Raw genomic sequence first — 14,982 nt, forward strand, 5'->3', positions numbered from 1 at the left:
CTAAAGTGCCACTTCTTCCATCCCACACTCTCGCCATAACCTTCTCCTCTCGCCGCGGCCTCGTCTCACGGCAACCCTCCATCCCATTCTAGAGTAGTTACACTTCGGTTGGTCCCCATGGAACCTACGAACAGGTTACACGTCCTCACGCTCTCTCCACATTCACCCCTTCCAGGATAATCATTCTCCGGTTGGGGATTTCTCTGCTATGTCTCCTTCCATAAGAAACTTCTCCCATATAGCTACGATTGTAACCATCCTCTGATTAGTCCTTTGTATGATCATGCCATAAAGCCTCCTTCCGTAAGCCTCCTCATCCTCCCAGGGCAATTACCCTCCAGGTGGCTCACGTGGCAACGGCTGACCGGTTGCGCCTTGTTACGCTCTCGGCGTACCCTACTCTTTCAAAGGTAACCATGTTCCAATAGAAAATTGCTCCGCTTTCTCTATACCCTCTTCCTTGAATGGTAACCACCCTAAGGATGATTCTTGTGGTAGCCACCCTCTGGCTCCGCATTGCTGCGTCCTCGTCATACCTTCCGGCTTGCACGGAAACTGCTCTTCAAGTGGTTCCCATGGCACCGCACGCAAAGGTTACTCCGATGACTACGACAGGCTACGACAGACTACGAAGTACTATTGCGACGGTCATAGACTTTATGAATGGGCTTCACCTCCATTTCGATGGAGCAAAACGCAAAATCTCCCCTGAGCTATGCGTAGACAGTGATGATCTCCAGGTGCTCGAAATTATTCTGAAGCCCTCCACTACTACACTGCTCTCTCTCTTTCACTCCCACCTTCCTCCTTTCCTATAAGGCGCGGTTGAGGTGTCCGCCGAGTAGTGAGACAGTTACTGCGTCATTTTCCTTCCTCAGAAACTACTAACACCCCGTACAGAGACTCCTCCTCCGGACTTTCCTTTTTCTGTTCCTCCCATCCTCCATGCCTCCTACCTTCTCTTGCTGACTGGGAACTGAGGGTAGGTCAAAACAAGAGAACTGCGTTTTGTCAGATACCGATGCAATTCCAAGGTTTGCCTAAGTGACCCTCACACAACCCCCATCCGGAGACAGTTTTCGCATTATTAGTAGTGAGGGAACCGATGATCCACACATTGAATGAGAGGAAATTCTCGGAGTCTTGTGGGGTCCACCCATTCCAGCAGTCCATTAGCCTGATTTGCGTGGGTCCAGCGCACCAGTCCTCGTTGCTGGTCGGCGTCCTCGCTTTGCAGAATGGCATCCCTCTGCTGCAAATTGGGATTAGGAAGTCTTTCAATAACGAGACTGAACTGCCATGCCTGCACCACATGAAAGGCCTTACCTATTTCTAGACAGTTTTGACGAGTGAGGGGCACCATTGGTTGAGTTTAAGTGGTGCTACGAGAGTGTCTATTTATAACTGGCGAAGGGAGTGTTCTTCCGTCTTCTCTAGAGTTTTGCGGCGTGTGGTATATCTCTCTGGCCAGTCTGAAGGCTTTTAGGTGATCGGAAAATCTCACTATGGGCTGCATAACATGTTCTTTCGCCTCTTCGGCTAAGTAGGAATCATGGCGCGAGCTCGGGAGTGCCGCTAAGCGGCACCATTCCCTCCCATGATTTCCATGTCTTCCGAAACCATACGACTGAGGCTTGATTAGCGCGATGTTTTGCTAAGAGTGTGAGACCTTATTGAACTATTAGTCTGCTGTCAATATTTGTGCAAACATTTTGGAAATCTGTCAGTACATCAGCGTTTCGGTTGGTAGCTAGCGCTAGCGCAATGACTACGTGATCAGCGTGAGTGCGGTTGTACGTGCGTACTAACGCGCACTTGATTAGTTAACCCACGGGATTTGTAATGGCGATGGTCATCAAACTTCGGATTGAACCGGGTGCACCCACGTAGAACATGTCCAGGCAGCCATCCCAATTCTTACTCAGGCTTCCGGCTCTGGTGCTTGTTCGCTCCACGTTATTTGGTGTATGCATATTTTGGGGTATTTGAAGGGCGTAGATATTCTTGCGGATCTATAAAGGAAGCTCTGTATTGTGGTCTACGGTGTTTCTTGCTCGGGGATGTACTTTTTCTCTTCAAGTTCAGGAACTTCGAGAAAGAAATGCGGATTTCTTTCTATAGAGGAAGGGCACCACCCATGTGGATGTTGCTGATGTTATTAATTTGTATACAACCTTTTAATCCCTCTATGGCGGGATTATGAGATACTGGATAATATAAATATTTTATTGTATTATATTAGTACTATTTAAATAGGGCTCATTCGGAAAAGAAGCAATGAAAAAACTGATTGAAGCTAAGTCAGCAAAAGTGCGCTACAAATACTACTCTCTGATGACGGTTACAAATTCTTGTATATCATTTTCGAGGACTGCATATGTGTTTCGATCACTCTATTCCCGAAATCTTCGGCGGAAAATTTCTAAATGCATCCTTGGTGGGCGTCTGTCATAGCCTCGGTCTCTTTGGGACGTTAAACTCCTTTAAAAAAATTTTGGTGGGTAGAAGGAAACAGACCAGAAAATGTATCCGTCTATGGCAGCGCAGTCAGTGGATCAGTTCATGTTACTAAACTAGTCAATATGAAATACAACGTTGTTATTGTATATCTTGTTAAGATTCCCACATTCCCACACAGCCAGCCTTGACGGCTAGCTGAGAACCAATTGTCCGGACGTGCAGAAAAAAGAACTTCATCCGAATTTATTCCCAAATTTCCTTTGACACAATTTGGAGGCGTGAAAGTGTGGTTAATAAAAATAATAATGGTTTATGTGGCAAGGGGATGGTGCAGTAACTGTATCACACCGTGGTGGACGCATCTACCACGCCGTGAAGGAAAGGATCCAAACAGCACAGCTAATAGGCCAGATATTTGGAAATGTATATGCTAAGTCCGACCATACAAAGAACCAGAGTGGAAGCATTCATTTCAAATACTGGGCCAATTGCCTGTGTTGCTTGGGGAGGAAGACGGGCACGAAGGAAGAAATAGATGCCGTAATGCCAGGCTCTGCAATGAATTTTCACTACCTTGAGAATATTTAATGTCCACTTACGCCGCACTACACACGGGCAACTTTTGTGCTACGCTTCTGCCAAAACGCGGCCGCCGCGGTCGGTTCCAGGTACGCTGGATCAGTCGGCGAGCACTCTAACCCCTGAGCTGCCGATAAGGTTTACACTATCGAGCATGATGGAAGAAAACAAGCATCATGATTTACGTTTCAGAATTTTGAAGCAATAGCTTCACTCTGCTAGGTAATGACGGGTATCGCCGTGTGTGCAACATGACCTTCGGGAGAGCTGCCCACCGGATAGTGAGCAAACTGCCCACTATGGCAGGTGGCAGTTAAATGATTGGTCGCCAGTGAAGAAAGAGCAAACTGGGTCACTCTGGCGGCCGCACCTGGCATCGTAGGGCAGTGACGCACCATTTAACCGCTGCACCACTGTGTCAGGAGTGGTATGAGGACTCCCAGGGGTCTCTCAATGTAGAGTCACCAGTTCTGCCTATATGGGCATTAACCCATTACGCTATCGTGTCATATTCTTAAGGCAGGGCTTAAGTGACTCCTCTGTTTTAACCTATTTTTTTATTTTTCATGCTCAAGCGCATTCCAGCTTAGACATGCCCGCCGCAGCCACCCTCACAGTACCGGTCTACCTCAATGATAGCAGCGGACGCCGGCGAGCCGTCCATCGACGTGCACGTTTGGGAAACCTGAGCCTCAAGGCCGAATCTGGTACGAAGAAAACTGAGCATACGCTGTACGCGCTTTCTGAGAAACTAGCGCACGACTAATCTACTTTTCGAGCCTAACATCAACGATGCCAAGGGCAAATAAACGTTCTTACCCAAATTGGAGGAAGAATGATGACCGGTTTATTGTGCGAGAAATGAGGCTGCCGCACACGACGGTTACTTAGAGCCAGCGCTCTTCTTAACATTAAATGCTCATATAGCTTTGCGACTTCAATCATATGAATGTCTCATTGTAAGCTGCTATTCAGGAGAAGCTCTAATTCTAGTCACGATCTGCATCCTTTAACATGACTCTTGTATTTTCTGCCACTAATTCGACTACCAAACAGTCAGTATTTGGCTCGAGATGACTATTCTTAGCTTCCTTGTTTCACATTCCCTTATGCGAACCGGAAATGCAGTTGTTCGGACATCATCCCAAGCAGCACAAGTAATTAGCCAAATATTAGAAATGTATTGGCAAAATCCAGTCCAACAAAAGGCATAGTGAAACCATACATTTGCAATACTGGGCTTATTGCCTGTGCAGCTTGGGAGAGTTCACTATAGCATTTTGTTTCTCGGTATAGTGGATTCATACGTAAAAAGCGATACATGCAAGCGCGCTCTCCATGAGATATCTGGTGTCCCAGTGAAGATAACGTTTAGAAAGATGCTTACCGTAAAAACGTGTTTTACTTTTCACTCTCCCAAGAGCTGTGAGGTGATAGCGATACTTGTATTGCGCCCTCCCACACTCGCTACGTGGGAGGGTGTCGTTTCCAATACACACATGTCTGTTTTACCGACGCTGTCCCAAACTGAAGACCATGATGAAGAGCAAATTTTCCTCAATTTCAAATGTCCGGAGACTGTATTTGCTCCTTCAGAGTTCAGTAGCCCTTGCAAATTAGTTGAGTGGCATTGGCGGTCACGCATGCTGTGCGCAGTGGTTAAGCGGCTGAAATGTTTTGCCGTTTCCTGAGTGGACTAAAAGACGTATTTTTTGCCAGCATTTCTCGCCAGAGAAGCCAAACTCATTCGTTCGCGATTGAACGCGTGGTCTTGCGTGTACTATCGGCAACAAACCAACACAGTCAAGAGAAATGACAAACCAACAGAGAACCATCGACATATTAGCTCCTGGAGTGGTAATACAAGCTAGTCTGGTTAACATTTCTTAATGACAGCCTGCGCGCCTGAGAAGTAAAATTAACCTGCGCAAATACTGAGCGTCCTCCAGCAGAGATATTTTCTTCGCGTTTCAGCTGTCTTGTGTTTCGTTTGTTGCTGGTAGTACAGTCCGGGGCGATTTGAAGATTGTTGCACTCACTTCCATCGAAAACGGAAAGTAATGTTTTCGTGCTGTGACGGGGACTCAGCTTCAAATAGAAATTGCAGTTCAGTGTATCGGAAGGCAAGAAGCTAGCAAATCAAGTGTACTGCGTTCGCCGTTCTTACGAAAACAAACTGCACTAGGGCACTTTGAGTCGAAACATATTAAGCCTAACATGCCCTCCTTCAGATTACTTCAGGCTGAAGTATGTGGTGCTGTACCATGCTTACAAGCAGAAATTTAAATGTAAAGAAGCGTTAAAATAAGCTTCTGATGTGTTTTTCAGCGAGCGCTGTACTCGAAAACTTCTGCGTACATACAGAGAATACAGACCTTTTTCGGTTAAAACCGAACTCCAGAAAATACAATTGGCTTAGGTGTGTCGATTTTTAACCTTAAACCGCGTACTCCAACACCTACATAAAACCTAAACACAGCAACAACTACATCACCTAACGTGTTCTCTTCCTAATGCGAGCCAGATTCTCATGCGGTAGATTTACGCTGCTTTTCATTTCGGTTTTTGAACCCTTTGATACGGGGCTGTCCTGCAGGCAAGCCCAAGTTGCTTGTGTGTACATTCGGCGAGTTTGGCGTGAAGAAAGCAATGATTCCCTCGGATGGACTGTGCGACATCGTGTTCTATACGGACGTGGAATACCACAGCGACAAAAACAGCATAGTTTCGAGGGACGGAGGCCCAGCCTTCAGCATTCTGAAGACGGCAGCCTGGAAGTACATCAAGACCACCTTTGGCACCTCAATGTCCACAGGGTGAGAACCGCCTGGGGCTCTGTAGCGAGCATGTTTAGTTTCTACGCCGACGTAAAAAGGAGCCTCAAAAGGGAATAAGGAATTCAAAGCTACGAGTGCAGTGAAAGTCAGGTTCTGCTGTATTTGTTACGTGCTCGCTCAATCGGCGCGTTATTTTACAGCACAGCTCTTTGGCGCCCGTTTCTGCGTTTCGCGGCGTCGCCGTCGCCGTTGTCCGTTGTAACCAGCAGTGGACAACTTAGTCGCGCTTCAAGACGTGAAACCAACAGAGCAAGAGCTTGGATAACATAGGGTAAAATTGGTAAATTGGTGTTTTCAGGGGGATTTCTTTGCTCCTGGTCACTCAAAGGACCAGCAAGGCTTTCGCATGCGGAATATTTGTACCACAAAAGCAGAATATTTTTTATATAGCCAACAATGATTTTTGAACATGCGGTACGGAAATTGAAGAACTCCTGTGGAACGCTCTGTACAGTGTGGTTGGGAAGCAAAGGTTTTTACACCAGAATTTTTTTTCCTTGCGAACGTAAATTAGTGTGCATTTTTTCAGCTGCTTCAGCAAGAACATGAACCGTTGGCCATTGTACGGTTAAAGGTGTATGAGGAATAAATTTAGATTATGCCTTCTTGTTTAAAGAAATACGCAACCTATCAGCAAAGTTAAGCTGCCAAATAAAGTACGGCTCACCCCCAAGAATTTCTGCTTTTGCGTGCGTCATCTTTCTATTTCGATGGGCGATCTGTGGTTATTACTCCAGTGACGGGTTGAGACAACGTCGAGTTTAGCCCGCCGGGGTGGCTAAGGGGTTATGGCGCTTGGCTGCCGATCCAAAAAACGCAATCTCGATCCCGGCAGCGGCAGTCCAATTTCTACGGAGATGAAATTCTAGAGGCCCGTGTACTGTGCGATGCCAGTGCACGTTAAAGATCTCCACCTGGCCGATATTTCCGGAGCCCTTCACTATGGCGTCCCTCATAGGCTGAGTCGCTTTGTGACGTTAAACCCCCTAAACCTGAATCCAACGTTCAGTTTATAGAAGACGCATAAAAAGCGGTTTATTATCTGTTTGTTGATTTGTTGTCACTTCGCAGGTTTTTGTACCAGGCCAGATTTAGATTCCAAAAAGATAAAACGCGAAGCAGTGATTACATGGCAAGTTTTTTATTCCTGACTTGCCCGAAACATTGCAATAATTCTTTTTTGAAGCAATAAGCATCGTACGTCGGTTTAAACTGAAAGTGACGAGTCCAGGATTCGTGGATATCAGCTTGAATTGTGAAGGAACCGCGGAATATTATAAGGTACTGTTATGGAAACATTGATGGTAATGATCTATTCTTTCGATTCTTAGCATAAGCTTTCTTTTTTTATTTGTCCATCGTTTCAATAGAGTAGTTACGACTGCCATTGAAATAAGTGGGGAAAGTTTAAGATCATAGCAAAGCAAAAATGTCGTTTGGAAAAAGATGCAAGCTGGCTGAGGGCATGTCTACATATATATAGCGAATTGCATGCCGGAATCGGCGTGTATAAGTGTTATGTGCAATTATTGGAAGATATCTATAACGAGTGCACAGGTACTATAGTCCTCCCTAAATAGAGCAATAAAATTCCAATAAGGAAGGGTGTCAGGCACGGAGACATGATTTCGCCAATGCTATTCACAGCCTGCTTACAGGAGATATTCGGAGGCCTGAATTGGGAATATTTCGGAATAGAGTTAATGAATAATACTTAAATAAACTGCGATTCGCTGATGACATTGCTTTGCTAAGCCGCTGAGGACATGAACTGCAAAGCATGATTAATGAGTTAGACAGGCAGAGCAGAACAGTGGGTCTAAAAGTTAGCATGCACAAAACTTAAGTAATGGTCAGCCGTCTAGCAAGGCTAGAGCAGTTCGCAATTTTTTTAACAAGGGGCTTGAAGTAGTAAGGGAAAATGTCTTTTTAGGGCAGCTAGTGACTGCTGATCTGGGTCATGATAAGGAAATAACTAGACGGACAAGAATGGGATGGAGAGCATATAGCAGGTTCTCGCATGTCATGAATGGCAGTCAACCAATGTCCCCCGAGACAAAAGTATAGAACAGCTGTATCATACCGGTACTCACCTATGGGGCAGAACCTTGGAGGCTAACGAAGAGGGTTGAGCTTAAGTTAAAGACAATGCAGCGAGCTATGTAAAGAAAAATGATAGATGTAATGTTAACAGATCGGAAGCGGGTGGGGTGGGGGGGGGGGGGATGCAAAGGAGGGTTAATGATACTAGCGTAGAAATCAAGAGGAATAAATAGGCTTGGCCAGGGCATGTAATGCGAAGGTAAGATAACATTTGGTCCTTAAGGGTAATGGACTGGATTCCAAGAGACGGCAAGCGCAGCAGGGGGTGGTTGAATGTTAGATGGGCGGGTGAAACTAATGTTTGCGGGAATACGGGGGCTGCAACTGGCAAATGAGAGGGTGAATTCTAGAGACATGGGAGAGGCCTTTGCCCTACAGTAGGCGTAGTCATGCTCATAGCGATGATTATTGCGTGTTCACTGCTTAAACAAAGCTCGTTGCTTCGATGCTAACATGTTGCTGGCAGAACTGATGACACCTTATTTCCCTGGGGTTCAGATTTCTTGACGGCCTTGATAGAGAGCAACTTGTGGAAAACGCTGAATATCAGAAAGCAACCTGTACACGCTTAAAGAAAGCTCAAACACATGCAAACATATTGTTTCTTGCATCCAACGTTACACTGCGGCATGTGAAGCACTGTGAGGTACCGCTTCGTTATTTGCGAACGGAATGAGCGTCACCGTAGCCGATTGGTCAGTCAGGCGCAAAGGCCCGCAGTAAGATTGATGTTTTCACCGCGCTAGAGTAATGGAAGGTGGCTTAGTTTAGCGGGAAAGGAAGTTCACATTTCAGCGGTGCGCTGGTAGCAAAAGATATTACGGGAAAACTGCAAACATGACGCTGAGGTGACAGCAAGCGGGAAACTTGTAGCACAGAGAAAGATTCAGTGCGCTCAATTTGCGCGATACTAACGAACCGCTAGCGACTCCAACGCCAAATAGAGAATTGAGGAACTAAATTCCTTTTAATGAAAATCAATACAGCAAATGTATAAAACACTTAGCAAAGTGTATCTCATATTTTTACTTACAACTGAGTCCATATGCTTGCTGAAAGGTTTATTTTGGCTTGAAGTGGTTACAACCATGTTGACATGGAATGTAAACCTGTTCCACGCTAAACAGTGGATTGCGGCTTACAGGAAGCTCGGAAGAAACCGCGGGAGTAATGGACGAAGGAAAGAATTCAGGAGAGGCCGTTACGAGACACTTATTGCGAAGGCACTATGATCATCCTACCCCACAAAATACTATTGTTTTCGTCAAGCCTATGAGTCACGAAAAGAAAAGAAAGGCGCATAACTGGATCCCTTGTCAGTGGAGACCTCAATCACTCTTTGCGCAACGTATCGGAAATGAGAGAAAGATGTACGCTGCAAGCGGTAGTGTTGACAACGTTGTGGCAGAAACGCTGCACTGGAGCAATAGGGGGCAGGCGTTGATTCGGCTCATTGGCGCTGGCGTAAACAACGTTGCGTACTGCGCTTCTCATATAGGGGGCAACATTGCGGAGGCAGCGGAAGTGGTGCGTGCTGGAAACGATGTTACTCTGCCACGCATTAGTTCCTCTCGAAGCCTTAGTGAGCGCTTGGATGAATACAAAGACCGGTATTAAAGGAAGTGCTAGCACTGCGAATGACGGGCAAAGCTGTCAGGCGGTCGGTATTTCGGCTCACTGGCTATTATTTTCACCGAGTGTGGACTGCATTTTAGGAACGGATGAATTAAGAGCGATTCAGCCTATTAGCCGCGTATCATACGTGATTGTGTCATTTTTTCTTCTCGAAGTCTCGATGAGCAGCAGCACAGAAGTGTTTCAACGGGTAAAACGCGGTGCAGAAACTTACCATGCACGGTAGTTGAGATGTGCCGGAACGAAATATGTCTACGGTCGCTGTGGTTGTATGGCGAACTAGTTTTTGGTCGCGGACTTAGGCTGCGCGAAGAGGCGCGCTAGCTTTGACACCGTTGTGTGCTTTGTACTGCAGCAGTGGGCCACCGGCCGGCGCTTATTGGGTTCTTTGTTGTTCACTTCCCGCGGCAGGTGGCTTCGTTTTGGCGTGCAACTCGGGTAGCGAAGGCCTCTTCTGAGCTTTCCTTGCTGCATGGCGCAGGTGGACTGTGTCAGCTGAGTGAAAACAGCAACGGCAGCATTCGCTGCGCCGGGCCAGCCTGGTGCTGCCGCCCGCTGGCCGAGCCAGGAAGATCATGCGTTCACAAAGTGAAACAAATTTCATCACTCGCGTAATTACCGTCGGTTTTCAGGAACCGCATGCTACCTAAGCCCATTTTTACGAATGGTGGGTTAGCTGCGCTCGATGTGGCCCGAACTTAATATGATTATGAGTTGTGCGGAACAAAACCTGCTCGCAGTCTTTAAGTAGAATGAGCTGCCTTTTTCACCGGTGCGCTTGCTCTTCGAAAAGACAAGCGCAAACATTGGAGTAACACAGTATGTGTCATACATTTATAGTGTATGTTTTGTTCCATATCTGGTATATGCGATGGTTTAGAGCGCTTGCCGTGATCTACAATATCATTATATCGCGGCTGTTCCTCTCGGCTAATTTCATGGACATATCGGCACGTCTCCTCGGCGTGGTTTTGAGTTAGACATTCTAGTAACATTTATGGGGAAACGTCTTGCTACAGATATTTCAGATGGGTCTCTGTGGAAACGTCTTCTCGCTGATGTTTTAAAGAAGCTTCTTAGAAAATATCTTACTGTCGACACCAATGAGACGTTTTGATCTAGCCCAAGACGGCTGTAACGATTGGGAGCTGATTCAAGACTCCTGCAAGATGTTTTGTGTGTCGTGGGATGGCACTTTACCGTACAACGGTCTTTGAAGGTCTCTAGTTCTGTATTGACAATTTTGGAAGTCTGACCCTAATAGATATCAGTACGAAAGCTGAAACACTCCTTTTTTCGCCAGATCGATCAGCGATGCCGTTCAGGACAAGCTGTCGCAACTCATCGCCTCCATGGACCTGCTGTTTCGCGCCCGGTTCGTTCACTTTGGGATGCTGAATGTGGAAAATATAGAAGATTATGACACTTTAAAAGGCGCAGACCTGAGGTACCTGAAGGTGAGCTAACAAGTGTAGCCAGGACTTCTCATTTATAGAAAGCACGTTGTAATAACAAGCTTTCCTCTGTGCAAAACACCTCGTCGATTTCAATGCCAGCCTGATGTCCGATTCAACAATCAAGCTCGCCTCTTACTGCGCATTATTCTCCCCTCCCCACGCACTAGCCTCAGCTCCTGATCGGCACCTGCTCTAAGGGGTTTAGAGCCTCCCAATTACTAGCATCAAACGACGAGAAACAGTCGAACTAGTTGTTCGTTTCTCTTTCGCCTCACGAGACGGCGCATTAGTGGCGCCATACAGCAGCAAATAGACGAAAAGAGACGGCCAAAGGTGTCACAGGCACGATCCGCCAAGTTAGGGTGCTACGCTTTCCACACTTTGCTAATATAGGGTTCTCTCCGAAGCAATATTTTTGCTCAGTTTTTATAATTCGTGCCTTTTTTCTGGCTTTTTGTTGCCTCATTTGAAATAGACGAGCTACACTTTTGCTGAGGGCAGTGCAAGAAGAGTAGGCGAAGATCCTAAGTTTAGATAAACACGACTAGTTGAATTTAAAGTCTTATGTTTTATACAGATGAAGCTCTGACAAACAATAATGGTATAAAAAAGTTTATAACGTTTTAGGACGAACTCGGCGCCTTCTTCAGGGGCATTTTATGGAATGTACGCAGAAGGCAGCTAACCTACCATGTTCACCGTGATCGCGTGAGTTGTAAACGAATGGAGGCAACTCAGAGCTTTCCTTCACGTTCCGTTTGATGTTCTGCTTGCACCAAGATTTTAGATGTAGCCTCTTAACTGGACTGAGCTCCATGGTTACGCCGGCAATTGCAGCAGGAGGGCGCAACCAGACGGCGGATACAACGGACCTCAAAACCGACGCTCCGCCCAACTGAACAGCAATTTTGCAGCGGCGCTCTAAAATAATCTCTGGATGTTCTTTCTGCACAATGAGTGACGCAGCTGCTACAAATTCTTCATGTTCCGCGACAGCTAAACGCGCCACCGGAGTAGAGGTGAAGTGCACCGGCGACGGGATACAGCGACCCCGTTTTTCTCCCTCTAAACTCAAGCTGGTCGACGGCACCCTTCTGTGGCGCAATTATAGCGCCCTCAGTCACTCCTGGGTACCTCTCATACCCCGTTTTTTGTAGCCCTGAAGTTTTTCAGGCATATTACGACGACCCCATGGCCGGCCTTGGGGCCGTCCTTAGGCTTCCAAGAAACGTATGGCCGCATCAAGCGCCGTTTCTTTTGGCCTGGCCTCTCAACCTGTGTTTGAAAATATATTGCCTCTTGGATTCCTTGCCAACGCAGGAAACGCGCCATGTCTCAACCTGCGGGCCTTCTCCATCCTTTAGCCAGTCCTTTCTTCCCCTTAGAAGTCGTTCAATTGACCCCTATGGTCCCTTATCGTTAACAACAGAAGTAAACCATTGGATCGTCACCGCCATCGACCACTTAACCAGATACCCTGGAACGACCCCCGCTCCTTCTGGCTCTGCTTCTGAAATTGCCCATTTCTTCATGAATGCCATATTTCTGCGCCATGGAGCCCCTCATGTCGTTATCAGTGGCCGCGGCAAGTCCTACCTCTTCAACGTCATTGCCGAAGTTCTTCATGCTTCTACAGCTGTGCACAAAACCGCTTACGCGTATCACGCCCGTAAATTGGGCTCACAGAACGCTATCAACGCATGCTCTCAGATATGCTGTCCACGTATATCCAATCCAACCCCACCAACGGGGACACCATGCTCCCTTTCGTTGCCTTTAGTTTAAGTACTGCAGTGCAAAGTAAACCAGCTTTTCGCCGTATTTTCTTGGCGCATGGCTGCACACCTACCTCTCTCTCGAAGCGTCTTTCTTCTCTACCCAACCAGCCTCTTCCGCCATCTGCGAAGAATTACTCACTTCCCGTCTTACCTACTGCCGTACTATTGCCCGGGTGAATACCGACGCCTGCCAAGCCTCCTGGAAAAGCACCTGTGACTTCCCCCACCATGCTATCTCCTTTTTCTCTGCCGATGAAGCGTTGCTGCGGAACCCGTGCGAAGCCCCGGCTTGTGCGAAAAAATTGGCTGTCGTTTAGCTCTCGTTAAACCTGGAGTGACGCGATAGCTGCAGCTGGGCGAGTGAAACTCGCTCAGTCGAATTGAAAAGCCAGTGTTTTCGGCTCCGTTTCGCTGAGCGTGCCCTCTTCATCTTCGTCCATGGACGTGGATTCACTCTCTCTCCCTCGCCACACCACCCCACTCGGTTTTGGCAGCGCGCCGCAGCTGCTCCGCACAATGCGACCAGCCACTTTGCCCCCACAGTGGCTACGGGGCCCACGGCACCGCCACGCTGAAGGCTCGAAATGCTAGCGTTAGGTAAGCGCGCGGCGCACACACCAGCTGCGTGCTCTGACGTCACTCCGCGCATGCGCACAACTGACAATGTGGGCGCACTCTGCTCCGCCGTCGGCGCAGCGGCGAGGCGCGCGGCGCACACACCAGCAGCGTGATCTGACGTCACTCCGCTTTTGCGCACAGCTGGCGGAGCGGTGGTGCCATGGCTCAGCGCGAAGCCACGCTGGCCTTACCAAGCGGCTGGCGTAGTGTAGCTGTCGCTACAAAATTCCTGAGTCGCTTCATTGGTCCGTACACCGTTCCCAAACGTCCCTTCTGAACTATCGCGTTCCCCCTGTCAGTCCTGTAAATGACCGTCGTTGCCATGGTGCAGTGATCGTCCATGCTTCGCGTTTAAAGCACTTTGCGCGTCGCCCCACTTCACTATACCCTGCACCCCAGCCGGCCGCTTTCGGCCGTGACAGAAGAAAGTGCAAGCGAAGTGCGCGGCCTTCGTCTTCATCTCTACACATCCGTCATCATTATGCCACCTTCATCTTCATCATAGATGTGTTCATCATCATCGCTAAATTTCGTTTTCGGAAGAGTGGCCGTCACTATTGCGAGTGTGCATAAAGCTCGCTCCGTCCTGTTTAATAGTATTATTTTTCAGAAGGAGGTCTTAGTCCGACGTCTCGAACGCATATCCTGCTAATTCTGAGGTGGCAATGCCTCCTTCATGATTAACCATGAGCGAGATGGAAGTGGTGATCCACAAGCCATTATTTATCGAATATCAGAAGTGGCCAATAAGTTTACACAATATATAAATGTCCCTCCTAAATTCTTCAGGTCATTATATGGCGAAATGAGAACACACTGCCAGCTGGGCTAATTGGCCCTGCCTAGTATCGTGATGATCAAGAGCTTTTTATACCGGCTGCCGTTTGACCCAGCAGGCAGCACGAAAGGACGAAGCGGGCACACAGCTTTCTCTTCGGTCATGACCTAGCGGCTGGCTGTGCAGGTTACGCATGCCGATTCGCGATCTCCATGACCTTCTCCTTCAACCGTAACGACCCATACACACACTTCCGTTAGAATTTCCTTCAGCACCGACGCTCGACCCATAGAATGGGCAGCGTTGAATTTGCTCTCTAGACAGAAGGTGTCCTCGGTTCTAGGACAAACGTGAACACAAAAATATTTTGCTGGCTTCTGAAGTTCTGCCTAAGTAGAACTTTCTTATATTTTCGAGATGATTTCTAGATGCAGACCAGTGCCATTGTGATGGGCACGGCCATCCTGGTAACAGTTGTCAACCTTTTGATGGTGGTTACTGAAGACAAAGAAGGCGGTATAATCTACTGAGCAGTACCAAAATAATTCATGCGCTAAATCTACGAACGCTTCAGTATTAAAAAAAATATCATATGTAGACAACTTTCCTGCGCACCTGGGCTTCGTAGAACCAGGGTTTTGTTTCACAGCAGAACGAAGAAAAGCCAACAATTTGCCGTCTGAGGACGGGCTGTCAAGTAAACAATAAAAATTCCTGGATCGTTGCGTGGTCAAGTA

At 47.4% G+C, this 14,982-nt stretch overlaps 1 protein-coding gene across 1 annotated transcript in view; it reads left to right on the plus strand.

Moving 5' to 3' along the window:
* Positions 1 to 14,982, plus strand: part of LOC149328475 (uncharacterized) — a 67,637-nt gene that overhangs the window by 37,786 nt on the left and 14,869 nt on the right. Inside the window, exons 8-10 of the mRNA XM_089560602.1 lie at positions 3,615 to 3,746; positions 5,636 to 5,855; positions 10,918 to 11,071. Coding sequence (XP_089416728.1) covers positions 3,615 to 3,746; positions 5,636 to 5,855; positions 10,918 to 11,071 — 506 coding nt within the window. The remainder of the gene's footprint in view (positions 1 to 3,614; positions 3,747 to 5,635; positions 5,856 to 10,917; positions 11,072 to 14,982) is intronic.

Source organism: Amblyomma mixtum, chromosome 9 (genome assembly GCF_055824585.1).
Source record: "Amblyomma mixtum isolate Tamu chromosome 9, ASM5582458v1, whole genome shotgun sequence".
Lineage (NCBI taxonomy): Eukaryota > Metazoa > Arthropoda > Arachnida > Ixodida > Ixodidae > Amblyomma > Amblyomma mixtum.